At 42.3% G+C, this 25,642-nt stretch overlaps 1 protein-coding gene across 4 annotated transcripts in view; it reads right to left on the bottom strand.

Annotated features, from left to right (window-relative positions):
- ITGA9 (integrin subunit alpha 9) overlaps positions 1–25,642 on the bottom strand; it is a 217,488-nt gene that overhangs the window by 167,644 nt on the left and 24,202 nt on the right. For all 4 annotated transcript variants that reach the window (XM_080581503.1, XM_080581504.1, XM_080581505.1 and 1 more), the window contains exons 6-14: positions 24,262–24,391; positions 22,548–22,633; positions 19,884–19,952; positions 16,526–16,663; positions 13,972–14,077; positions 12,514–12,608; positions 9,566–9,656; positions 8,985–9,030; positions 5,919–6,073 (exon numbers count right to left, since the gene is read on the bottom strand). In XM_080581503.1, coding sequence (XP_080437629.1) covers positions 5,919–6,073; positions 8,985–9,030; positions 9,566–9,656; positions 12,514–12,608; positions 13,972–14,077; positions 16,526–16,663; positions 19,884–19,952; positions 22,548–22,633; positions 24,262–24,391 — 916 coding nt within the window. The remainder of the gene's footprint in view (positions 1–5,918; positions 6,074–8,984; positions 9,031–9,565; positions 9,657–12,513; positions 12,609–13,971; positions 14,078–16,525; positions 16,664–19,883; positions 19,953–22,547; positions 22,634–24,261; positions 24,392–25,642) is intronic.

The following is a 25,642-nucleotide window of genomic DNA, read 5'->3' as shown; positions in this document are numbered from 1 at the left end:
TTCCTGCTGCTCTACAAGGCAGGTAGCTTAATACAATGGGTGGGTTTGTGACTGGATGTTTGTTTTTTTTTTTCAGAAAAAAGCTTGTTTGCTATGTCAAGAAGTTGCATAGCAATTGAATAATCCAAACTGACTGTACCTTTTCCATCAGCAGCAAAACTACAATAGAAGCACAAATACTTGCTCTGCTGCTGTTTGCAGACAATTTAAAGGCAGGCTGTGAGGTTCTTTCACTCATCACAGACCACGGTCTGTATTGATTTCAGCTGTTATCAAGGCAATGATGGGAGTACCATGAGATTGGCCCACTATAAATGGCTTAATTAGTTGATTATCTTTCTATATGACAGCCAGTGACAGCTCCTGTACTGATTAGTTACATATGTAGGGTGATTGCCAAATTATTGCTTTGGTTTTTATTCATGTTTTAAGTCCTAAGTGATTGAGGCCAGATAAAATGCTCCCCATAAATGTAAACTTTTTTTTAACCTAGAATTTTATAAAAATTCAGTGCAAATGTAATATATTGCTGGATTGAGGTCTTCTGTACATAATTTCAGCAAGGGATCTTTATTGTTGTTTGCTGCGTTCTCATTCTGTTTTGTGTTGTCTTTTTTAATCAATGAGAACTGATCTCTCAAAATTAATACTGCCACCAATGCTCTCACCTCTAATCATTTATTCACCAAAGTCTCACTGCTTTAAAGAATTCATTTAATGATATTGTGCAACTTGGTTTCTGTGAGCACGCATCATTTCCGTAACTCACGCCCACCTCACTTTGTGCTGTATCCTGCTTTCTGACCAGAAGCCCAGCGTTTGGCCTGTTTGAAATCCCAGCAGTCTCTTTAATTTTTTTCTTTGAAGTGTGCACATCCCACACCCAACCCCGATTTTCCCTCTTCCTCTTTCAAGACCCCACAAGCGGGCCTAGGGCTGTGCCTCCATCCCCTGCATAACAACAAGGCGATGTGCCAGAAGACCGAGGCCCGCATGGGTCCATGGGGCTATGCGTCCCTTCGCTGAGGGAAGAATGGCAGCCAGAGGGACAGGGGCTGCCCAGGGAGGCCCCGAGGGAGGTCTCGTCCCAACACCAGCCCGGTACCAGGCCTCAATGCAAAACGTTTCCAGCTACCGCAGCGGCAGTGGATGTTTTCAATCAAAATGTGCAGTCGGCCTCTCATCCCCCCCTACCCCCCCGTGGCCGCCTCCCCTTTATTTTGACAACTTGTTTCTATGTTATATCCAATGATGTCACATCAGTGGAAAAACTGAAATATCATGAGTAAGGCTTTTTTTTTTTTCCCCACTCTGTCTTCATTGCTTCCAAAAAGCAGACGGGGTGGGGAAGATAACTGGCCAGCCTCATCACCGCTGGTGGTTTAAGTTCCTCCTGCTGGCTCCAGCAGCAGATCAGGAGGCAAGCTCTTGCTAGCAGATTTAACTCTTGCAGGTAATGCCTTCAAATTCTCATCCAGCAGCTTAAAGTGTAGTTAGCAACGCTTCTGGGGATCTGCCCATCCACTTCACACAATCAAAAGAAAATTCTGGCATGGATATGATGAGATTAGATGAAGGGCTTTATTTTTCTAGTGATTATTCCTTTCCTATAACTAAAGTCTAATGCCTAAGAGGCCTCAGTAATAGCTCCCCCTGAGAAACTTTGGGTCATATCTCCAAGAAGACTACCACCCAGCAGAGCAGACAAGTCACTCCAAGTGGTGCTTGGACACCACAGCAACATACCTGTCGAGTAAAAATGGCATTTTTACAGTGGATTTTCATTCCTAAGAGGCACAACATGCAAGAGGCACGCCCTGCAGAGAGCTGAAGGTAGCCCTGAAGAGGACAGGAGTGAGGAGAGGGGCAAAGAGGACAGTGGTATCCCACGGTCTGAGACAGGATCCACAGCTGGCTGTGCGAATGAAGAGCCTGCACAACCCCAGGCACCCAGCAAAACACTTCACAGCTCACTCAGAGGATGCCACAGCATACCAAAGGCAGGTGGCAAAATGCTCAGCAGGAGCGCATCCCTAAGGACTTGATAGGCTGCTAACTTGTACCGATTCGGGGGTGGACACCACATATACTGAAAAACACATCCCTACAGCAAAACTGCTGCTGAGGCATTCATAGGGTAGCACCGATTCAGGCCTGCACCCAAGCAGACTGGAAAAACAAGAGACAGACAGAAATAACACTCCTGCACCAAACTACAGCAGGATGCTGATAAGAAGAAGAGTATCTGCTTTTGTCAGATTTTGGATCAGTCACATTTCTTCAGTCCTAGTAGCATACCAAAGCAGAGCAAAAATACCAAACAACTCATTATTCCACACTACATCTCACAAGGCTCTCTCAGACAACACTATCAGGGACATGAGGACGACCCTAGAAATGGATCAACATACAAGCAATGCACAGCTGAAGCAAAGAATGAAGGAGAAAGCTTGAAGAACTATCTAAGGCACCTAACTCCAGCCAAATGCCTCAAACCTCTTGTTTTCACAGCCACTAAAATTCATCTAATCCTTACATTGGCACTGATTTTTTATTTTTGTACAGGAGATTACCCAGATTGTAGCCACAAGTTTAATTCCCTTCTCTGGTGGATATGAATGCAGTAACAGTGACTCATGCACAGAGATGCCAGCAGCCTCTCTTTTCTTGTTCTGGTCACCCAGAAGTGTGTGGTCTGAAGAGGCTGAAGCCTGATCATCCAGGCTAGGAAAGGACTTTATCTCATCCCTGCTTTTTCTGAGCTGTAGCTCAGCCTAATGTTCAGCAAGCAAACACTGTCACATTGTGAGATGTAGCTGGGGTCAGGCAAAGCAAGAAGCATCACTGCAGAACACAACCATGGCAATGCTGAGCGCGTGTGCCCTCAGCCTAGCCCATAAGGGAAGACAGCAGTGGCAGCAACTACGCAGCAGTGTCTATGCAGGACCCTCAGGAATCTTTGACCATTATTTGCAGTGCATGCCACAGTCCCTATTGCCATGTCTTCATCAGTACTTCTCATCTCTCCTGCATCCTCACTGCCACCTTGCTATAAAGCCACACTGCATGCCGCTAGCTGTATCAAACCTAAACTCAACCCATTTCCTAGTATAGAGGACACTAATGGGGGACAATAGAATATTTTCTGTCAGTTTAAGATGCTTTGGGATGTTTTTTTTGTTTGTTTTTAAAGTGTGCAATACATACATATTTACCTTATCCAGGAAAGCTGCTTCCTTTCTTTCTCACCTTGCAAGAGCTGCTGCTGCAGGAAGAGAGTATGCTGAGCACTATTCTACAGATAGAGAAACCCTGGGGGGCTGAGAAAGCATTGTATTTCTCACACATTCAAGACATACCAGAGCTTGACTCTGATGGTGGATGCTCAGCTCCCCAGAGAGCACTGAGGCAGAGTGAAGGGTCAGACAATGCCTGGCATGCAGAGCAGAGCACATGCTTCATTTGGGCATTGCTCTTTGTTCAGGCAAAACCATTTCTGCAATAAATTCATACTTGTGAAGACCATAGTCAGCAAACAGTATCCACAGAATGGATGGGAATTATACAGTCATTGTCAGCATCAAGAAGCATCAGTAAACACAGACTCTCACATAGCTATTACATGACCAATAGTACTGCAACTGCTGTTGGAAAAAAGAAGAAGAAGAAAGAAGAAAGAAGAAGAAAGAAGAAGAAAGAAGAAGAAAGAAGAAGAAAGAAGAAGAAAGAAGAAGAAAGAAGAAGAAAGAAGAAGGAGGAAGGAGGAAGGAGGAAGGAGGAAGGAGGAGGAGGAGGAGGAGGAGGAGGAGGAGGAGGGTGGGAAAGGTTTATATGCAAGTGAGACACATAAGACAGCTTTTCTTCACATGGCAGTTAATGAAACAACACGTTCACGTAAGCATTGTAGACAAACATTTCCCAGAGAAGAATACTGCCTGCATGTTCAGCTTGACTTTCTAAACATGTTGTAGTAGGTGACCAACTTCAGCTGCCCAAAAGCAAGGGCAAAGCCCAGATTTTCCAACAGTAACCAGCAGTTTTGAGTGTCCATACTGACAAGCCTTAAGGGAACAGCATTTTCAATGAGCCCTGTGTTCTCACTGCCTGACTTATCAGACCGCTCCCAGACATCTGAAGCTGAGGCAATCCCAGAGTCTCTGCCACAAAACTTTAACACAGCATTTCAGGAATATTTTATTTTTTTCCCTATTTAGGCACATAGGAGAGGAACGGTTGCAGTATTTCCATGAATTGTTCCACCCTTTATTAATTGATACTCTTCGGCTACAACATAATTAAAATGGCCTGTTAGATTACAAACTGAAAGCTTATTTGAGATACTGTATCCAAATCATATCCCCAAGGGTTTTTATACAGTCAGTTCTGGCTGCAATGTTTTCAAGACAAATCACTTTGCTAGAAGTATTGTATAAAAGGACAATGGTTGGAAGTTTTATAATCATCTACTTAATAGTAAAAAAATTCCTTGCAATGAGATGGATGTTACCCACCGAAAAAGATGCACATGTGCTTTCACCACAATAAATCATCAAGAGCACTGTTTATATGACAATGCAGAGGAATGCAACTGGCTCGTACAAGACACGATGAAGCAGAAGATAACTCCTTCATTAAAAAGGGGAATATATATTTAAAATGAGAAACAGGCAGATCATTTCTTAGCCACAGGTCAAGAGATACAAAATTAAAGCAAAGGAAACATTTTAAGCAGTATCCCCCGGAACATAAGAAAACCTAGGCGTTCAGTAGATCTACTCTTGGATTTTCACAAAGAAATCAACACCCCTGAAGCACCCAAGGACAAGCATTTTCTAACTGACAGAGTAGCAGGTCATACAAAAAAAGCTGTATTAAAGCACATATTTGTCTGCTAGGAGTCTGACATTATTTACAGGGAAGGAAAAGGGGGCAAAAATAGAAAATGAAGTCTCAGTTGCATCTATATGTTAGAATCCAGAGAAATCAAACTACAACTCTGTTTTTTTGATCTTTCAGGTGACAGTGATGAGCTGCATTAAGCAACTCCAATGAGCAGCTCCTAGTTCGTACTCCACATGAGAGATAAAACAAGCCCATTGCCATTCTAGAGCATAGCCAAGTTAAAACAGCATGGCTGAACTAAATAAATCCGGTCTTCATGGTATTTAGAAATGCTGTATATATCTCATACCACTTCAGGCAATACCCAAGACTTGTAAACATTGGGATGTAAAAGACATAAGCAATAATTTAATGCAGTCAAGATGTAATGGCTGGGACAATTACACACCTTACGTGATTTCATTCACCCAAGTGAAGTGTAAGTTTAGAGAATGGTCTTTAAGCCACCCATGCAGTTTAGAGACTAAGTGACTCAAAAGATATTCTTGCCATCAATAAAATACTGGGCTATTTATAATTGTTTTACAAATGGGTAAACTGATGCACTGAAAAGAATTTGCTCGTGTCTGGTGGTAGTAACACCCAAGAGTTCAAATTTATAGTGCTCTGTTTCAAGAGCTCCTTGTAGATGTTCAAAAACTATTCATCCAGAGCACATCACAGCTGCTTTATGATAGCGGATGTCTATAAAAAATGGGTTATCAACAGGCAAATAGAGAGAACATGAACTTTCAAAGCATAGTTTGCTTGTGTTCTCTATCCTTGTAGTAAGACTAAGGATACATTCCTCTCCTTTCACTGAAAACTACCCCAGTATTATCTCATCCTCATCAGAAGATAAACAAATGCCAAAGGAAGCATCTTGGGAGCCTCCAACTTTCTGTAACTGCATACCCCAGCTCACCTCAAAAAAAATTCTTTCACAGAAAACCTTTGATACTGACTCCAAAGGGAGCCCCCAGCTCCACGTCAACCTGTCAGGGTGCCCCTGACCAGGGTTGGCACAGGTACCTTACCTATTTCTCCAGGAACATGCTTGCCACTGAAGCGAAAGCATGCTGTGACATTGAGGCAGTTCACAGGCTGCAAGCCGTCATGGCACTGAGGAGCTGTGATATTGATGGATGCTGGCAGAAAAATGGAGATGTCCATGGTGATGACAGGTCTGGATCTGGAGATCAACATAGAAGTGGAATTGAACAATCATTCAAAGAGAAGTTTCTCAGCCAAAGCAAAACAAAGAAAATTTGGTAATGTGCACAATTTCAAGCAGAAATAAAAAATAAAAGAATGCATTTGAACTCTAAAATAAATTAGCTCTTGACCTAGCTGGCAAGGACAGCTAGCTTCTGAATGAAAATCACAGCATTAGCTTGAAGTTCAGTGCTCAGATACAGACTGCAGGAGGCAGCTGGGGTAACTGATAATATATAACAAACATCTCCAGCAAAAGTTGCATAAAGTCTTCCTGATGTTTGAAGACAAAATTAGCAAGCAAGGACAACAGACTCATGCAAGTGAGACTGCTGGCTAAGGTGCCTGCATAGTCAGGAAAGGATAAATAATGGCTTTAGGTAAAATCTGTAACCTGAAAGTCAAGTTGGGAACACAGGGGTAGGAGATGCATCCATACATATTTTTTCTTATGGTGTAAGTGGGACAAGAGACAAAACATTCATATTTTCTGGAAGAGCGAACATTTGGGTAATTTCCTCCCAGCAGGTGCTAAGAAATGAATATTCTTTCCATGTTGTAGAAATCTACTTTGGGAGTCACCCAGTGCACCGTGAATGAAAGTTTTCCACCCTTGCAACTCTTGCACTGAGCTACAGCTACAGTAAGTCCCAGCTGAAGAAGAGCTCGGCGAGAGTCACAGAGCAAGCTAAGGACCAGCAGGGCCCAGGTGAGTCTGTTCTCACATGACACAGATGTGCCACCAGCTTTCCTGGGAAAAGCAGCTCAGAAATCCAGTATCTACAGAGCTGTCCCCAGTGCAGGACTTCAGTCCAAGTATTTAGCAAGCGTTATTCTTCGTGGTTTCAGTTCCGTACATGTCCAATGTGAACATGCTCTTCCAAAAACAACTCCAGTATTTAAAAAAAAAAAAAAAAAGTGCAGCAACCAGCAGATTAACTTATAGGGTAGTCCCAGCACCCTGTAAGGTCAGACCACATAAGCAAACCACTTCAGGACTCTCACTCCACAGGCCACTTAATTTGGAGGTGTGGGAGAGAGGGGAGAAGAGAGCAGGGATTGTGGTTACACCTAATTCATATCAACTGGAACAAGACTCACATCAGTCTCTGAGACAGCTGCTCATGGTCTTTTACCGTAGCTTGAAATAACAGTGCAAGTTTGCCTTACGAGATGGAGGCTGAAGATAAAATGCTAAGCCTAGAAATATATACAGTAATGGGGAGGAGGGGAAGGAAAAAGGAGGAAAAAGAGTGAGGTTCCTAGGAGCACCCCACTATGGGAAAAACTCTCTCCAAGTGCTAGGGGAGAAGTAAAAGAGTAAATGCTATAATTGATCTAAAACAATATTTCTTCTTGAAAGGAGAAATTTCTCCAGTCATGATGTACTGATTTTTCTTTAATGTTAACTCACTTGGTTATTCACTGGAAATAAAAAAAAAAAAAAAACATAATATGCCTGTCAAACGGCCATACACATGCGCGAGCAATATAGCAACTACAATCTGCCCCAAGTCACCACGCCTTCCACAGAAGCCTTTAATATCACTTGGCAAAACGTTTGTTGGTTTTGGCCAAAGGATTTAACAAACGCTTCTGTAGGGGTGCAAAAAAAAAGCTGATTTCTTTATCCTAATCTGAATCTAAACAGCAAGAGTGACACGCTCTGAACTGGAAGCAGCAGCAATTAATCAGGCTGCCCACATCGTTAGCCAGCAATGCCTAGATCTCCACAGAAAGGCACAGGCAGTGACTGAACGCTTGGCTGGAGGTCACTAGGCTGTTGTGGTGCATGTTATTCTAAACACCACAGCAAACCTTTCTGAGGGCCTTTTTCCACCTTGCAAGGAACGACAGTGCACGAGAACCGCACACAGTTGTACTCTGAGTGGTTTCATACCATTGGGGTTGTGAGGTCCCATCTCAGGGCACAGCACACCATTCCACAGAGCAGCAACTGGCTGCCCCTGCTTGTGTGACAATGGCACAGAAAGCCCTTCAGAAGACTTGACCAGCTGCCACACTTGTCGTTTCTTTCTTCCTATCCCTTTATTTTGTTGTTTAACTGACTCAAATGGAAACAGAGTCATGTTTTCCCTGCTTTTAACTAGATGTGGGTTGGCACATCATTTCAGCACTTCAAGCATTTGTCTTGCCAATCTCACCACACTCCCGTATCTTCCATTAAGATGCAGGAATCCCTACTTCTACTTGTAACAACACCTAGTTACTGGCAGGATTGTTCTGTTAAATATTTACAAGTGCAGCAATGGAGCTACTGGCAAAATGAAAACTACCCATTCTCTTCTCCAGGTCTGTGTGCCTCAAGCCTGCTCGTACTCTGTCTCCACCTGTGCAATTTGGTGAATCAAGCTGCCACACCTCTCTCCATCAGATGAAACAAGCAATTGTACTTAATGCACACAACTGAACAGTAGCCCAAATGCCGTGTTTATTCAAAACATCTCTGTATTTCATTTCCTTACAGACTCTTATTTCATTCTGCGTTCCATTATAACTCGCAGAATTAAATTCTGGCATCGTATGCGGCTGGCTTTTTGTTCCATTTTGTTCCCTTAAATAATACTTTATGTACTTTATGTAAATGTAAGAACAGTAACAATCTTCTCACGTATTCAGAGCAACCTTTCTCAAGAGGCACTGAGATGCAACACATCTCCACCTGGCTTTAACTCTCTGGTTTCTTCATAGCACTGAGAGGTTATCCCTCACTATGCTGTTATGGTTATGCTTGAAAAGCAATCCAATTTGCTGCTTTTGCCTACAATAAACTAGGGAGAAAATATGTGGGGTGGAGGACCTAGACCATGTCAGATATAAACAGAGACAATTAAAACAACAATAGAGCAAAAAGACATTGATCTCACCTTAGGAGTACCACACTGTCTGACAAGAAGGCTCCAACAGTCATATCTGAAATTTTTGTAACATTTAGACAGTTAAAAGGGAGGCACAGAGTTCAGTTCCCTCAAGTCAGTTGGTAAATGACAAAGCATGCATCAAAAAAAAAAATATTTTTCTGTCTTATCAGACAGCTGATCCTTTAAAATATTATTATATCAAAAGTGTTATAATTAGAAGATTAGGTCTGTGAGGATGCTTCACTTCTACTTCATCATTTGTTTATTATTATTAATATTATTGTCTATATTTTTGTAAGTTTATTACCATGACTGAGCAGCTTCCAAGCAACTTATAACCCTGGCAGGATATTAAACTTCCTCTGCTTCAAGACCTCAGTCTTCTGTCATGACTGCCCAAACCCCCTGAATCAAGCAATCAGCTCAAATTTTTGAGCCAGGAGCTTTGAATAACAGAGGGAAAAAGGAGGAACACACTCAGCTTCATTGTCCTCTCACAGATGTGGGAACCAGCAACCTGGAAATGACCAGCTCTGGTGTTTTCTCAGTGTGTTGCTCCAGTGTTGCTGTCAGAGCAGCACACGTACCTGGGTAGCCATTGCCATCCATATCGACTCCCCCCGATATGGACTGGCCGAACATCCGCAGCATCGGGTTTATCGCTTGCCCAGACAGCTTCTGCAGTGGAAAAAACATAAAGTGAAATCATAGTAACACAAAGAAGCCCTGATTAAAAAAGAGAAAACTTTGAGCCTGATTTTCATGGTCACCGGGGCTTTCTTCTGTGGGCTGGGAGTGCTGCACATCTGCAGGCTCATACTTCACCCACACAGCCCTGAGCAGGAAGGCTGCCGACTGCAGGAAGCCCTTCTGCTCTGGCCTAGGAGGCTGCCAGTGCTGACTTGCAACAAAACACACACCTGCACCACAACTCTCATGCAGACCCAAGCAATATAAAGAACACATCAAACAGATTTCTTTGTGAGAAGGAAATTTAACTGTGCCCAAGAGATTATTTTTTGTTTCACATTACCTTCATTTATGTAAATAAAAGATTAAAAAACAGCATCTTCGCAAAAATAATCATTAAAAGAAACAGAAAATCCTGCACAACCATTTCTTTTCACAAAGTTTGCCAGCATACCCAAACTGATTAATTTTCATCCCACTTGGAAATTCTGTTTTTCATCAGCAATTATGCAGTATTTTGTGTCAGTTTGGAAGCTGTATCTCATTTCTGCCTCCCCAGCACAAAGATTAATTAGCTACTAGCACCACTTCTTTTTTTTAATTACAAACACAAAAACTTTCTCTAAACAGCTTGAATTGTAAAGGTCTTTGCCTGAAACAAATTATTGTATCAAATCTCTTTTTCTACGGCAAGCTGATTTCTCCCAAGCCTTATTCATTATGCTGGGCCATCAATGCAAGACCTGAACTCTAACTAGCCTTTGACTGCAGAAGTTGTAGACAGAAGAAACCTATCCCACCAACTAATTTTGAGGCTGGTGGTGGTGCTGTACAGCTTGTGACATGTGACCAGCTCTTCCTGGCCCACCCACAAAAGGACACAATATTTGGCAAAAGGTCAGAGAGGAATTTCATGGAAAAGAAGACGAGGGGAAGAAAGACATCCTGCCGTCCTGACAGCCAGTTTAAAGGGATATCAGCACTCTGTCACATACAGATCTCCCCTTCCTCCTGCTTGTGGGTAGATAAGACAACTGGAGAGCACTTCCTCCCCACATAACATCACATTTTGGGAGGGTGGGTCCCAGTTAGGGTGGTAAATCCTGCCTGCAAGCAGCCCAGCAGACATCTGCAGGCCATTACAGTCTAGAAGGCAGAGGTATAAAGCTGCTCTGCTTTTAAGTGCCATGAATGGAAACAGCAGGCCACGAAGCCAATTAAGTTGCTTCTGCTCAGAGCCACCACTCAAGCTGCTCTGGCAATGTAAGGCAGCAACAATGATCAGCAATTTGAATGAAGGGGGAAAAAGCTAACAAAATGAAAAGAGCGAAAATGTATACCCTACAGCCCCCACCACACACCTTTCTTGGCTTATTTAAAAAAGGAAATCCAGGTCATTAAGATGGCTCAGGGGTATAGTAATAAGATACAAGAAGTCTTTCACCTCTGGGTGAAACCCAGGGCAGGTAATGAGCTGAAGCTGTTACACAGCTTTTTTGGGTTGCACGTGGTATATGAATCAGCGGTGTGTCTGTCCTGGGAAATGGCACAAAAGTAGTACTCCCTCAGCTGCCTGGGGACAGGAGGCAAAAATGGGAACAGTATCACAGTATCCTGCCACGCTCTGGAGCTGGGCTTTGTCCCACTAGGGCAAGCAGAGAGGCATGTGCTGTCTGCTGCCCTTGCTCCTCTGATGGGAAGGGAGAGATAGCAAGAAGGATGTTTCACTTACCGCTCTGCTGATCTGGGCTCTTTCAAAAATGTTGAATTCCCCCATGAATGACTCCGCCCCCCCAAAAAACAAAACCCTGATCCGTTGCAGCAAGAACTGGAAAGCTCCAACCTTTGAACAGCCCGAGAACCTCCCATCCAGGGGCTCTTGGAAAAAAATGGGCAGGGTCCTCCAAATGCCACAAATTAGTGCACTTTAGAAGTATCCGTGAAGAGTCATTTAACTTCATTTTTTAAAAAGCAGTGCATGGCATATACATGCTAAAAGGAAGAAGGACTGAACTTCTACAGTTTGTTAGAAGAGCCTCCAATATAACCACTAAACTCTTTTAATCCTGCTTAAACTGGTTTACTGTGAAAGATCCCACCCAGAAACAAAACAAAACAGCCAGAACTTCAAACACGCAGAGGGAGGTAGGGAAGAGTCAGGCTCTGCAAAAAATAAATGTGCTAGACAGAGGCTAGGGGACACATGTTGGGCAGCATTGACATCAATTTATCTTCTCTCCTGCCTGGCTACAGTAGCTGAATTGCACTGTCATCTCTGCACAAGACTCTGTAGCATACCTCAGCCTAGTTTTTACTTCATAACAGTGGTCAGGGAGTGGTACCCAAGGACCATCATTGTGATATATTCTCACATCAGAAGTAGAAGGCTAAGAAGCTGTGGGGAGAACAAAAGAAAACTTAAGTTCCTCTTCCTTCTTGCTAAGTCTGCTTTGGTGGGAAGAAAGAGCAACCTCCCGATTCTCCCTGGCCTTTCCATAATCTGTATATGCTCAACCTCTGCAGAGTTTGTTTGTCTTCTGCTGTACTACTCTCTCTAAAAATTGACATTCAAATCCCAAGATTTCGTTTACTTCAATAAGGAAGTTACAGCTAAAGACTGTAATAAAAGAAAGTGAAAAAATATCTCCTGATTAACACAATTTTACCTTACAGCATAAATAAGGGCAAACTGGGAGATGCCATCTTCAAATCAGGACCAAGAAAGGGCTGTAGAGCTTGAACTGCATAAGACTACTTTAAAGGGATCCCCAAGCATGTTTTTTTTTTTTTTTCTGCAGGCCCCAGGAAAGAGCTTTCAGATATCATAAAAGACAGTGTCACGTACCATAGAGTACTTGGGTACAATACCATTGGCATCTCCATGATAAATATAAACTGCTCCTAGGTAGTTATCCTCCTTAGGCGCCCCAATGGCAACATCTGTAAAACAGGACAGATGATAAACATTTCACAATCCATTCTGTTAACCCTGCTTCTTCCCAGTTTTAGAAGCCAGATCTCCATAGGAAAATAACTCCCTATGAAGACGATCAGCAGCTTGTGTCAGCCTGGCTACAAAAACTTGATTGATTTAATGAAGAGCTCATGTTAAAATAAATTTTAAAAATACACAAATGTATGTGAATTTGTACGTGCATGTGGCTGTGTGTTGTGCCCAATCAGAAACACGTGTTTTCTATGAAAACATGTGTTTACTAACCAGTAGTCATGCTCATAAAGTTAAAATAGAATCCTTTCATATCAAAATATCCAATCAAAACCTAGGGGAACATCAGCTTTATGAACTAAGACAGCACTGGCAAAACATCTGTTGTAGCACTACATTAAGTTTGCTTTAAAACCCAAGCCTCCAAAATGAGACTGGGTGCCTTATATGGATAGGCAGAGACAAAAAAGTGCTGCCAAGGGTGCACTTGAAAATTACATTTGATCCAATTTAACAGCAGAGTGATCCTACCCTTCACTCTCTTCTGCTGTTTGGATCTAGTGATTGCATAGCTGCTAAAATTAAATTCTTCCTGATGGCATCATAGCCACAGATTGATCCAACTCAGTCTGCAGCCCCTCCATCAACACGGCTGACCCAGAAGCAGCAGGAAGAATGTGCAAATGCATGGACAGGTGCAGAGGGAGACTATTCCTACCACTTGTGATGACAACCTGGAGTAAGGTTAGGTTAGGCTGAATGTGCTATCATGCCCTGAGTAGCCTGGAAGAAAAAAAAGTCCAGGCACACAAAGAGCAAGTCAGCCTTTGGTCAGAAGTCCTTAATCTGTCCTGCCAGATATCAGGTGCCAGCACCAACACTTTGCTCTCATCTATTGTTATCACAGCATCAGGTCTCATACTGAGCAGCCCGTGAAAGGTGCAAGGGTTAAATAAAGCAGGAGAGAGTTCATTAGTAGAGTTCACAGTATCAGGAGCAAGAAGCTACTTCTTAATTTCACTTCATGGTAAGAAGCATCACTATGCCAATAAAACGGGAAAGGCTCAAAGGCATAATTGGGAAAAAAGAAAAAGACAGGTTTCTGTGCTGTTTGGGGATTGGGTATCTGAAACCTTTTATAAACCACACAAAAAGTAAAACAAGGAAGGCAAACCAAAGTTAATGAGATTGGGGTGCAAGCTGCATGGACGTCAACTAAACCACAGCACGTAGGACCAGCTGTCAAAGGTTTTAGATGACAAATCCCATGCAGGCCTGTTGTCCTCAGCATGAGCCCAGGGAGGAGACAGGCAGCACTGCCAGCCCCGCTGACATCTCCAAGGAAAAGGCACTGACCTGGGAACCCATCATCGTCGATATCGCCGAGGGCAGCCATGCTCTCCCCAAAGTGCGCATTGTAGGCACCATCACCATCCAGGACAAGCTGCTCATCCAGCACTCCCTAGCAAAGAGGAAATAAACCAGGCTCAGGGGAACAATGATGCAGGAAGTACCAGGGCAGAACAGTGGAATGACCATCACCCTCACCGCCGAGGCATCCCCCCACCAACAGAGATCAGCTGGGTGCCATAAATCAAAAGGGTTAACAGTAAAACCAACACAGTTGACTCCAACAGGAGCCATTAGGTCTCCCTGGCACACTCCATGGCCACAGGTGGCATTGCCAACATCAGAACCTAGGTACCACCAGCCTGGTGAGCCAGGGACCTAAAGGTCCCCAGCTCTGGCTGAACAGGTGAGCAGACACTGCCTGAGGATGACAACATCAAGGTGAAAGAATCCACTTAAAGAGGAATTCAGCCTTTCTCTTTCAAAAATCCTTTAATGTTGTGTTACTAAACCATTTGGTGGTGCTCAGCTTTAACTGAACAACAGCACCTTGTAGAGGCTGGTGGGAACAAGTTTAATGCTGATACAAATTTCTATTTTTAAACCTTCTTATGTTGTTATGTTAACAACAAAAAAAAAGGGGGGGGGGGCATGAATGATAAAACCAAAATGCTAAATTAGCTAAATGATAACTCAGTGATACAACTAAATGCAGTCACGGGGCTTGGTGAGCTCGTGAAGGTTTCCCGGACACCTAAAATATAACAGCTCAGAGCTTGCTCTGCTGGCAGATTACATCTGAGGAGTGAAATCCTCAGTCCAGGCTTACTCAGCTAAACCCCAGTGAATTAGAGAGAATTCTCCCTTAAGAAGCGAACATTTGGGCAACTGGATTTTAAAACTTGAAGCATTGGACAGAAGGATTAAAGCAAACTACCCAAAAAGCCTTCTGAAATGAAGAATAAGGAAAGAGCTTTAATGAAATAAAGAGACAGAGGAAAGTTCAGAATAAAGTAGCTTTGTACTCATATGCCATGAGAAGCCTTATATGGATTTGGTATTTCTTGCCCACCCACTTTCTGGTCAGATACATAAGCTTCAGTTTCTTGCAGTCTTCCCTCAAGGGGAAAGGAACATTTCCACAAGAAAACAAAATATTGTTATGCAATCCAACTTTGTACCCACCTCAAGGGTTGTTTTTCTTTGTTTTGCATCCTTTGTGAATGAGGGTAAACTGCCCTCTGGAACATGTAATAAAATCTTTTTCTTGGCTGCAGGGAGTTGCTGACTTTAAGAAAATCCCACATAATGAAATTGAAACATAACATAGAAGAGACAGGCAGGCCTGTATGTGCAACTCATTTCTCTGCAATCCTCATAAGAAAGAGAAAAACATAAGTGTATCATACCTAGCATCACTATAATGCAGTTTTCTCTGATCCACTGCAATAACCTCTTGAGCACTGATGCTTGTAGAATGAAACTGCAAGCTTTAAATGACCATACCCCAAAAAGAAAGCCACCAATCCTGCAAGCCACTGCTGCTTCAAGTAATCCTTGCTGCAGGAGTTTTATTATTTAACTTCACCATTTTATAAAAGATAAAAATGAAATCATATATACTCTCACTGTAAGCAGGAAATATTAGGTATTATCTGCTTAGCATTCTGGATCTATTCTGATGACATTGCAGCCACCCTGCAATATAAGAAGTTGGGCAGCCTGTGATCAAGCTGAAAAAATAAAGCCCATTTAAAGGAGGAGCAATAACTGAAGATAAAAATACAACAAAACGAATTCTGAAGTTTCTCAAATGCTGCCTATAGGACTCACAACGTGTGTTATGCCTAGCATAAAAAAACTCCATGTATTAAAGTTCTCAAAGTTCTGATTAATTAAACCAATTTAGTCAGTAACAACTCCCCCTTTGTGACAGCACAGTTTGGACCTGAATATTAAATGTGCAATAATTAGTAAACAATTATTGTTTTCCTATAAATAGAATATAATAATGATCTTGCTTTGGTGATGGAAGAAAGGTCAGACTTTTCCAAGACTGTGGTTGGATCGTGAGAAATCCGACAGTATCAGCTGGTAAGAACTTCCCACCAGTGGAAATATATGAGCCATAATGTAAAGATAACATGAATTCAGTCTCTGCTTTCCCTACAAAAAGACTCCTAAATCCCTACACATTTTTGTTCTGATTCGTAGGTCCCAATGACCACCCAAAACACAAAAGAAAAACTCAGTCAAAGCTACTGACTTTTACTTGGTTTTGGCATGTAAAGCCACTGATACCACAAAGTTTCAATATAAAACCAGAAACTTTCCCAGACCTCCTTGAAAGATTCACAGCTCTGTGATGAATGTGGGTTGGTGTCTGGGAAACCATGATACCAGATGAGTTTTTTGTGACTGTATGCTCTGTCAGAGACATCTAGAGCCCCGCTGTTTGAGACATCGAGTTTCACCATGCAGCGCTGGAGGGGACATTGGTGTTACCCTGCCCAGACCCACACCCTCATCCCTTACCGAGTCATCTCCTGGACATACTCACATTTCCTCTGTTGATATAGACTGTGACTTGACCCTCATCTCTGATCTCAGAAAACATAGGTGCTCCGACCAGCAGGTCTGACAGCCCGTCAGAGTTCAGATCAACTGCACATAAGGAGGAGCCAAAGTAAGAGCCCATCTGTAACCAAGCCGAGTCACAACAAAGCATTCAGTATCTGCCCACACACAGGAGGATATCATTTAGGCATGTTTTTTGTTTTTTGTTTGTTTGTTTGTTTTTTATTTAAAATGATAACTTGCTGCTTTATCACTCACAAGTACTCCTACAGAAAAAGCTTAGGGGATAATTCAGGCAAGAATTAAACATTTTACTCTAACAGTGCATGAGCTTGGATGCCTTATCAGAAGAATAAAATCTATACCCTGGGACATGCTTAAGTGAGACACCTAGGCTTTTCTAGACTAACTTTCAGTTGTCAAATGCTTAACACCAGGAAGGGGGTGAAGTAAGTTTCCCAAACCAACACCTTGCTAGTGATTATTCATGCCCAGTACCAGACTTCCTAAAGAGATCTGAACTTATATACCACAGATGGCAATGCCTAAAACAAAACAAAAAAAAAGGGGGGGGGGGGTTGAAGAAAGGAGCATCCATGAAAAGAGGCATTTGAAGTTACCCCTCATTCATGGAATATTTTTACCTGTTCTATTTGTATCAGTCACCTTTAATTAACAGCACTGGTTGTGAGTTTTGTTTGTAACCTTTCCTCTCACATACAGACAAGTAAGTTGACACAGAAAGACGACTTTCAATAAAAACTTTTCAGTTGATACAGAAAAAAACTAAGCCACTTCTATCTCTGGTTATTATTGCTTGATAAAACTAAATTGCTTAAATTTAAGAAATTCATTACATCATTGTTATACAGGTGAATATGAAATGCTAACAATCTCCCAACCAGCATCCGTATTATGAATTTAAAAACACATTTAAACACAAAAAGGAAACCAAAAGCAAGAATGATATTCTGCTCTTATTTCATCCACTTCTGCTAAGGTACCACAAGGGATACTCTTTGAGACCAGTTAAAAACCATAGTCTCAAAACTAAAAATAACTTCTAAAAGAAAAATTAAAAGACAGCTCTTCATATTTGAACTTGAGAGCTGTCTACATAGCAGAAAAAATTGAGGTTACGCAAATAATTATTTAGGTTAAAAAGAATGAATCACACTTCTTGCATGTTTTCACATTCCTCTTTGTGGATCCCTGCCCCACAGCCTTCCATGTCCGATAGCTCCAAACGTGTGAGCCAGAGCTACCGGGCACAACAGGAGATGGGCAGCAGCAGCTCCACTCCTTAGAGTCTGTAAGATTTAAAAGCTGCTAAATCTATACAGTGGGGTGAGTTAAGGGTAGAGTTTCAGTTTGTAACTCAGATTTTTGTGCTTGTGTGGGTTTAAGGTCAGACCTCAAACATCATTTGATTCCAGTTATTTTGTAGTTTAAGTTCCCTTGTAGATTTTTTATTTGTTTATTTTTTTAATCCACTAAGGTTTTAAAACAAATTTCTCATGGGTAAGGAGTGAAAGTTATGAAAAGCATTTCACTGTGTATTCAGGCAGTTTTCAGGGGAAGGCTATTATTTACTTAACTGCAATGTGGTACGTCTGCAGTGTGGGTGAGTTCATGGTGCTGTGAGAACCTGATGGTTGTGCACTTAACATTTGTAATGAGGCACTGCATTTTCTTTTTTCATCTCCGCATCTGATTTCCCTGTTCGGCCTCCACAGAAGAATAAAAAAAAAAAAAAAGGAAGGAAGGAAGAAACTGCCCACTAATGTCTGTCTAACAGGAATGTTTGAGCAATGAACCTTTCATACCACTGGGAAGGACACAGCATTTGGTGAGAGCTCATTTCCAAGCATTGCTCATTGCTGAGCTTGTCTGGTTATATTTCAGCCACAGAACAGAAAAGCTGTGATTTAGGATGGGTTTCTTTTAAAATACAATCCTCATTCAGATTTTACAGAATTTGTAGAAAACATACTACTGAGAAAGAAGGCAATGACAGCCTAGAAGTACTTGAAGGATGTAAATACTTGATTAGTTAAGTTACAGATAAGAATAATGTGATTACATTGAAAAATGAAAGTTTTTGGCTAAGACCTGGGAACTTCCTGATAGCTCTGTTTAATAGGTTGAGGAATACTTCTCCAGGAGCACATCCTTAGGGGCAATTAAAAGTCAACAGGGAAAAAAATGAACAGGAAACAATCAAACACAGGAGGTGCCCCAGATGATCTGGGAGGGCTTTTCCTTTCAAGATGTTGGCAACTCTGCTACAGCGCACAGAAAGACATTTTGCAGAGACTCTTAAACACGAGTCACAGCATCTACCCACACATCCTTGCAGTTTTTACATATTCCAGGCATGTTTTTAAAGATGACAACAGTGTTGGGGGGGGGGGGGGGAACATGCTAATACTATCCACTTAATAATAAAGTCAAATTCTCAGATCCTTCTGAGGATGGCAGATATTTCTAGAGCCAGATGCCACCAGTGACCTTTTTCTTCTGCATTTCCTCTCATCCCAGGAGAATACAGGCAACCCCAGGTAAGAGGTGTTGTGTCCTCAGGGTGCTATTCTCAAATAAACCATTTTTTTGTTGTTTTTATCTACACCTAGACATACTGTCCACTTCATTCTTCATGTGACACATCACCGGCAAGCCCCCAGTGAAGAATGTAAGCTGTTCCCCACTCAAACACAACATTGCATGGGGGAGTTGGATCTCACCAGCAATCACTACATTTTTGGGCAGGAGGCAGGGTTCAGTTCTAAGGCAGCGATCATAACATTAATACTCAGGACTGATTCATGGCAGGAAGAGGAAAATCATCCTCTCCTGAGGCACAGAAGCTGCTCCTCCACAAAACAGCATAACTCTCATGTCCCTGCCTTGTCACAGCAGGGTAGAGAAAAACAGAGAGGGGCTTTGTGTAATAAACCAAGCTCCAGGCTACCCAGAGCCACCGGTAACATCTAGTCAGAGGAAATCTCACTGTCTGGGCTCTGCCACATCTCAGAAGGCAACAGCAGAAGCTGCTGCTACATTTGTGTAAGGCTAAGCAGAACCAGTAGTACAATTTTCAGGAAAACCCTTAATTTCAGTCCCATGGGCATTGAGCAGAGATTGCAGTCACCACCATTGCAAGACAAAGGGAATACAGGTGGTCTGTACAATGGGCTTACATCTTCAGGAAAGAAGAGGAAAAACAGCCTTTGATCAAAAACTCACAAAGCAGTAAATTGCAAGTGATGCTCTGAGACAACCCTGCCTTTATTTCCCCTCCCTCCACCCTCAGATGAAAACATATAAATATAAAATCTCACCTTTTTTCCTGAAGCCTGAAAAATCTTTACCAAAGACCCTGATCGTCTGTCTGTTCTGAAAATATAAACCTGAAAAGTGAAAAAAGAAAAAGGTTATCCAATAGTAACTACGAAGCACATAAAGGCACAGCATTGGTGCTTTCTCCTTGTATCTGCATCGGGATCATGGCCATGGCTATTGCCAAGATCCAACTTCAAGACAGTTTATTGCTCAGTCTTCTTTTAAAAGACAAAACATGTACTTCCCCACTTTCCTGGTGAATCGCAGGCCTCCTATCACAAGAGATGCTTGAACAGTATTTTGTCCCCTACTTTTTTGTATGTGAGCATGTGCTGACTACTTAAAAGCAACCCATAAAGGAACTCTCCAGCTCCCAAACAACAGGCATTTGGAGAATGCCAGGAAATGAGCAGGGCAAAGGGCTGAGTAGGCACAACGCTGCTTCCCTTCCCTTACCCAGCCTTTCCTTCTCAGGGATGCATGCCTGCACGTACGGCACTGCAAACTTCACAATGCTTTAGCAAAGGTCAGAGTAGAAATCCCAATCAGATCACTCAAGGCATTTGCACTGTTTCTTCTGAAATGATCTGTAAATACACAGCCATTCAAACTCGGTCCACTTGTTGCTCATTTCCATTGGAGAAACTGCTTAACCAGGAACTGCTGGGGATAAAAGCATTGATACAAGTCCAGTAACAGATCTTGTACCAAAATTTAAGACCTAAAGCACGTTGCTTGTAGGAAGGGACTCCCTTTGGCAGAAGGGCTGGCACAGTCAGAGTGTTTTGAGACTCTTCCAGCATTTGACAGGCTTTTTCCCAGCAGGTCTCCATGCTGTTTGTGGGATGAAGGATCCTTATTTTCCAAGGCCATGTGGCTGAGCCAAGCACTCGACACAGCTGAATATGTGGTGAGTTATTAATAGGCGGTGAGACGGAGTTCAAAGCCATTCTCAGCCGAGAACACAGCATGTATTCACCGTGGACTGTTGCTGTAGATATAAAGGACTCCCCAGTTTTTGCAGCAGCCTGTTTAGCAGCAAGTGCATGTTGCCAGGTGTCATGACTCCAAACCCAGTTTTACTAATGACACTCCTGGTGCCATTTGGGAAATGACTCGGTCTTGTTAAGTGTCTTGGCTTTCTCCTCAATGGAAAGGGTGTGACAACAGTAATCACTTTCTCTCGGAGAAGTGGTAAGTACTAACTTATTAGAGAGTGTGGAAACCACAACAGGACTGCTCAGCATAATGTCCTGCGTTCAACACCTCTTACCGCCCCCATTGCCATGCACTCCTGCTACCCACATTCCATGCCAAGTGAGAATAACAGGAGCTTTTGCAACTAGAGCAACAGTCTTTAACCTACAGAGCCAGCTGCTTCCTCGTGGATCTCACATTAGCAGCTGCATTTTTTTTTCTCCTTCCTTGTAGAGAATTTAAATCTGTTCCACTGAGAAAATGGATTGGAAGAAAAATGCACTGGAGCAACCATAACAGAGCACCTGGGATAAGGAAACTATCTTGTGCATGTCTTCTCAGTAGCAACTGTGCTGCTGCTATATCCCTTATGTCCTAGTCATGCCAGACCAGGTGTACATACCAAGTTCATCCTCTACTTTTATTCCATTATCCCCATTTACTCTGCTGCCCCCAGCAACTGCAAGGACACAATCTGTCTAAACCAAAGGACAGTGTTCTTGCTAATGGAGACCTCTCACTCTTTATTGTTAGGACTCAGCTACAACCGATGCCCCTACAGAGCAGTAGAGAGAAGAAGGTGGAAGGACCAGACGTCTCTGTTGGAGCAACTGGTGACAGTAGGCCCCAAAAGGATTTCAAAGAAAGAGTGGTAAAAGCAAATCCTTCTCGTCTCTTCCCTCCTTCTCCCTAGTCCTGCTCCTCCACCTTTGGTTCAGAAGCATAGAGCAGTCCCAGTGCATACCCTCACCCTGCTACCGACAGCAGCTGGGTATCCTACAGGGAAACTACAGGAATGCCTAACTCATCAGCTACCTCTATCCAGCCATTCACATGCTTACACCCTTGAGATTGCACATACATATACCTACAGGAAAACCTTTGGGTTTTTGCCTTCTGAAGAGCTTGTCACCAAGATTTCTGAGCACAGCTGTCAGAAATCCAGATGTTAACCTATTAAATGTCAATGTATTGTAACATTTTTTAAGAGAGACATCAATAAGGCTACTAAATTTCATGCTATTAGAAGTGCTACCCTGAAACAAGTAGGGATACAGTCTACATGCAAAGCATTGTCAAATGTCTGAAGAAAACAAGCAGAGGACTAACCCTCTTTTCCAATTTTTCTCATTTCTACACAAGGTTTAAGTGATGCCTGTACATTAGAAATCCTGAACAGAAGTGGTGTGAAAGAAATGTTGCCATTGTCTTGTTAAAATAACCATTTAAAGGATTGAGTGGGAGAGAGAGGAAAGAGAGGGAGGAGGGATGTGAAGCTCCAGAAGAGACAGGTGGAGAAAATTTGATGACTTTATCAAACTACCTCACCTCTCCCCTGCACAGTGCTCCAAAACTACTCTGTAGGCAAAAATCTCTTGGCTTGTCAGACATTTGGGAACTGCATCAATACTACTTTCTTTGCCCAGTTGCATCCGACCACATTATTGTTTGACAAAAAGCCGCACCTTTCCAATGCCTCCATCCTGGGGAGCTCCTCCCACAACGTCCGTGGTAGTCGGCTGAGAGAAATGACCTGCTGTCACCGCGTATCCTGAGCAGGAGATGGGGTGGGGTGAGAGAGAAGAGAGGAAAAATAAATAAATAGATAAATAAGGACAAAAGGAAGGAGCCTGAGAAACAGGTCAGCCATCTGGAGCATGCTCATCGGGTTTCACGGCTCCTCTTAGACTGTGCGTTGTTAGCGTTATGCAACCATTTTGTCCAGGATGCACCAATATTCACTCAGTTCCAGAGCACAAGGCTTCAGGAAATGGCACTACACCCTCTGGTACACTTCCAAAAGTGGAGAGAAAAAACGTGTGTGTTGTCAGCAGGGAACATGCAGGGGGGCACACAAACCAGTTACAGGGAACAGTTCAGTAACCCCGAGTCCCTAAAGGGAGGTGGTAAAACAGGAGCATGTAAACAGAGACAAACAGAACAAGGGGAGTACATCATTGCAGAGAAGTATCACATCAAAGAGCAACAGTCCCACATCAGCTGGACACAAGTCTCCTCCTTTGGCTGAAATCACTGCCCAGGAAAGCTAGGGAAATTACATGCCTTTTTGGTAGGGGGGAGAATGGAGGAGAGTAGACAAAAAGGTCAGAAAAGTTAATGGCTTAAAAAGATTTTTGTTTATGCAAGAATAAAGAGGGGAGGATAGATCAAAGAAAGAGTGTATTTGACAGAAGGAGATCAAAGATTTGATCTTATTTGTTATATTAAAATGATATATATATATAATAACTAGAGAAGAGTACATAGAGCAGAGTACTTTCCTTCTAAGGCTGTCTTGCATTTGACTTGGCTTTTCTGTTGTAAATTATGAGGCTCTTGTCTACATGGTAATCACTATATTTCAGGTCTATCAGTGGCAAAATCTATGTATGTCCTTAAATATTAATAATATGTCATTAAAAGCACTCCTCACTTAGCTATCTCCAAGCAGCATTTCCCAAGTGGTATTTTTTTAAAAGACTAGAGGTTAAAGGGAAGAAGACAGGTCAGTGCAAGTCTTTAGTCAAACAATATCAAACCACTGACTGTTTGAAATGCCTTCTAAGTCTTGAGCACTAGGGATTTGGTGGAAGCCTTTAAACTAATTATGCTTGGGACATTAGCTGGTTTTAGAGCAAGTAAAACCAATGGAGTTAACGTTAAAGATTACTCAAACCATCCTTCTCAAGCCAATTATTTCATAACCTTCTGCTGCTGCCAGTGAGTCACTTACGTGGTAATGTTTTTGTTCACACAAATTAGTCTCTGCAATACACCTTCTGTAATTATGTATTGTGTCCATTTTACAGTAGACACACAGCGTAACTGATACGCATAGTTTTTCCATCACAGTGTAAAAGGACAAATGTAGGAGGCCCACTACCAACCTGCTTCTCAGTCCAAATGCACTTTACATATTACTCAAAAAATTACAGCTAAGGCTGGTTGTTTTTTTGTTGCTGTTGTTCGTTTGCTTGTTTTTCAAAAAGGGACTAGTCTGGCTGTTTCCTTGCTTACATTTGTCTCCAGGTAGGTAACCCTTTAATTCAGACACTCTTCACACTTTTCATAAAAATACTCTACACCATCAAAAAATCAGCATCAGCTTCACAGCATCCAAGCCCTGAAATATGTTGTTCAACTCAACTTCCTCACAGAAAGCACCACAGAGCTACTTACCAAGGTAGGTGTAACGCCTGGCTATTACAGCATCATCATTCAGCTTGTAATACGTGTTGTCAGTGAGATTCAGTACTTTGACTGTTCCTGTCCAGTAATAAGATCCTGGTGCCCCCATGATGACCAGCTCCTACAACAGGAAAAACAGCAGGGTGAGGAAAGGATGGGGAAACAATAAGTAATAATCAAAACTGGACAACAATTCATTCCTTATGAAATAATGAGAAAGGGACAGGATATTAACTTAAAACACCATTTATAAGTCCATCTATAAGAACCTCCATTCTGTGGTCATGTAGAGTCTCTTTCTCCCCAAGCACGGAGGTTACTATACATATCCTAGAAATTCTTGATCTCCCTTTCTGTGGCCCACTTTTGCTCAGCTGTTCTGCAACTTCAATAAAAGACGCTCCTCAGCCTTACTAGCCACAAAACTTACCCCTGCTAACACACAAAAAACGCTTCTCTACCTGCTGCCTTTCCCAGCTAGCCTCAAGAAGACCCAAAGACAGCAAGCCGAGTGTGCACATTTAAAGAACTGAACGTCTTGTTTTGCTGTCCTCAAAAATGCTCCACTCTTTCAGAGCAAACCTGGCTATATTTAATCACAGACACACAGAGCAATTCAGGGTTTTGAAAGACTGGAAATCAAAAAAAAATTGATGCTTTTTTAACATGTCAACTGAGATCGCCCAGATCCAACATCCAAATATAGATACTCACAGAGAATGTTTTCAAATCAAAATCAAATGTACATTGGCACACCCATACAACAAAATTCCCACTATTCCCATGAGTAGGGGATGCAAGAAAGTCACAAGCAAGGCTGGAAGAGGTGCAACAATGACATTGCAGAGATTTCAAGTGGTAGCCATGGTGGCAAAGGTAAGGAGAGTAAAGTAGGGTGAGCTTCAAGTTGAATCCTACATCCTGAAGTTACTGGCTGAACTCCAAGCACAGCTGAAAAACTTCAGAGCAACACTTGATGCTTTGACTGTGCTGGTCCAGAGAGAGAGGAAGCAGGAGTTTTTATCAGCCCACTGTAAGAACCGGCCATCTCTAAAGTAAATTAATTGTGTGAAAACAGTGCTTCCAGTTGAATACCCTTTAAGGTGACTTTTTCTAGGTCCTGAGTGTACCTCAAAACCTGCTCCCAAATATCTACTACGGAGATACCCTGGTTCTCTAGAAGGTTTGGTTCTACCCTCACCTGTACTTCTCATACTACAAGTGCATTCAATCTTCAGAGCTCTTTCCCATTGAAGGAGACCATGTGCAACACTAATAGTTTTTGTTTTGTGTCTTTTTGTGTTTTTTTTGAAGTTTTCTTTTCTCCAAACACTTGGAAAACAATGTAAATTCACCTTATCAAGTGCCAGGC

This window comes from Anser brachyrhynchus, assembly GCF_964034855.1.
Source record: "Anser brachyrhynchus genome assembly, chromosome: 2".
Classification (NCBI taxonomy): domain Eukaryota; kingdom Metazoa; phylum Chordata; class Aves; order Anseriformes; family Anatidae; genus Anser; species Anser brachyrhynchus.
This window is presented reverse-complemented; position numbering and strand designations above follow the sequence as displayed.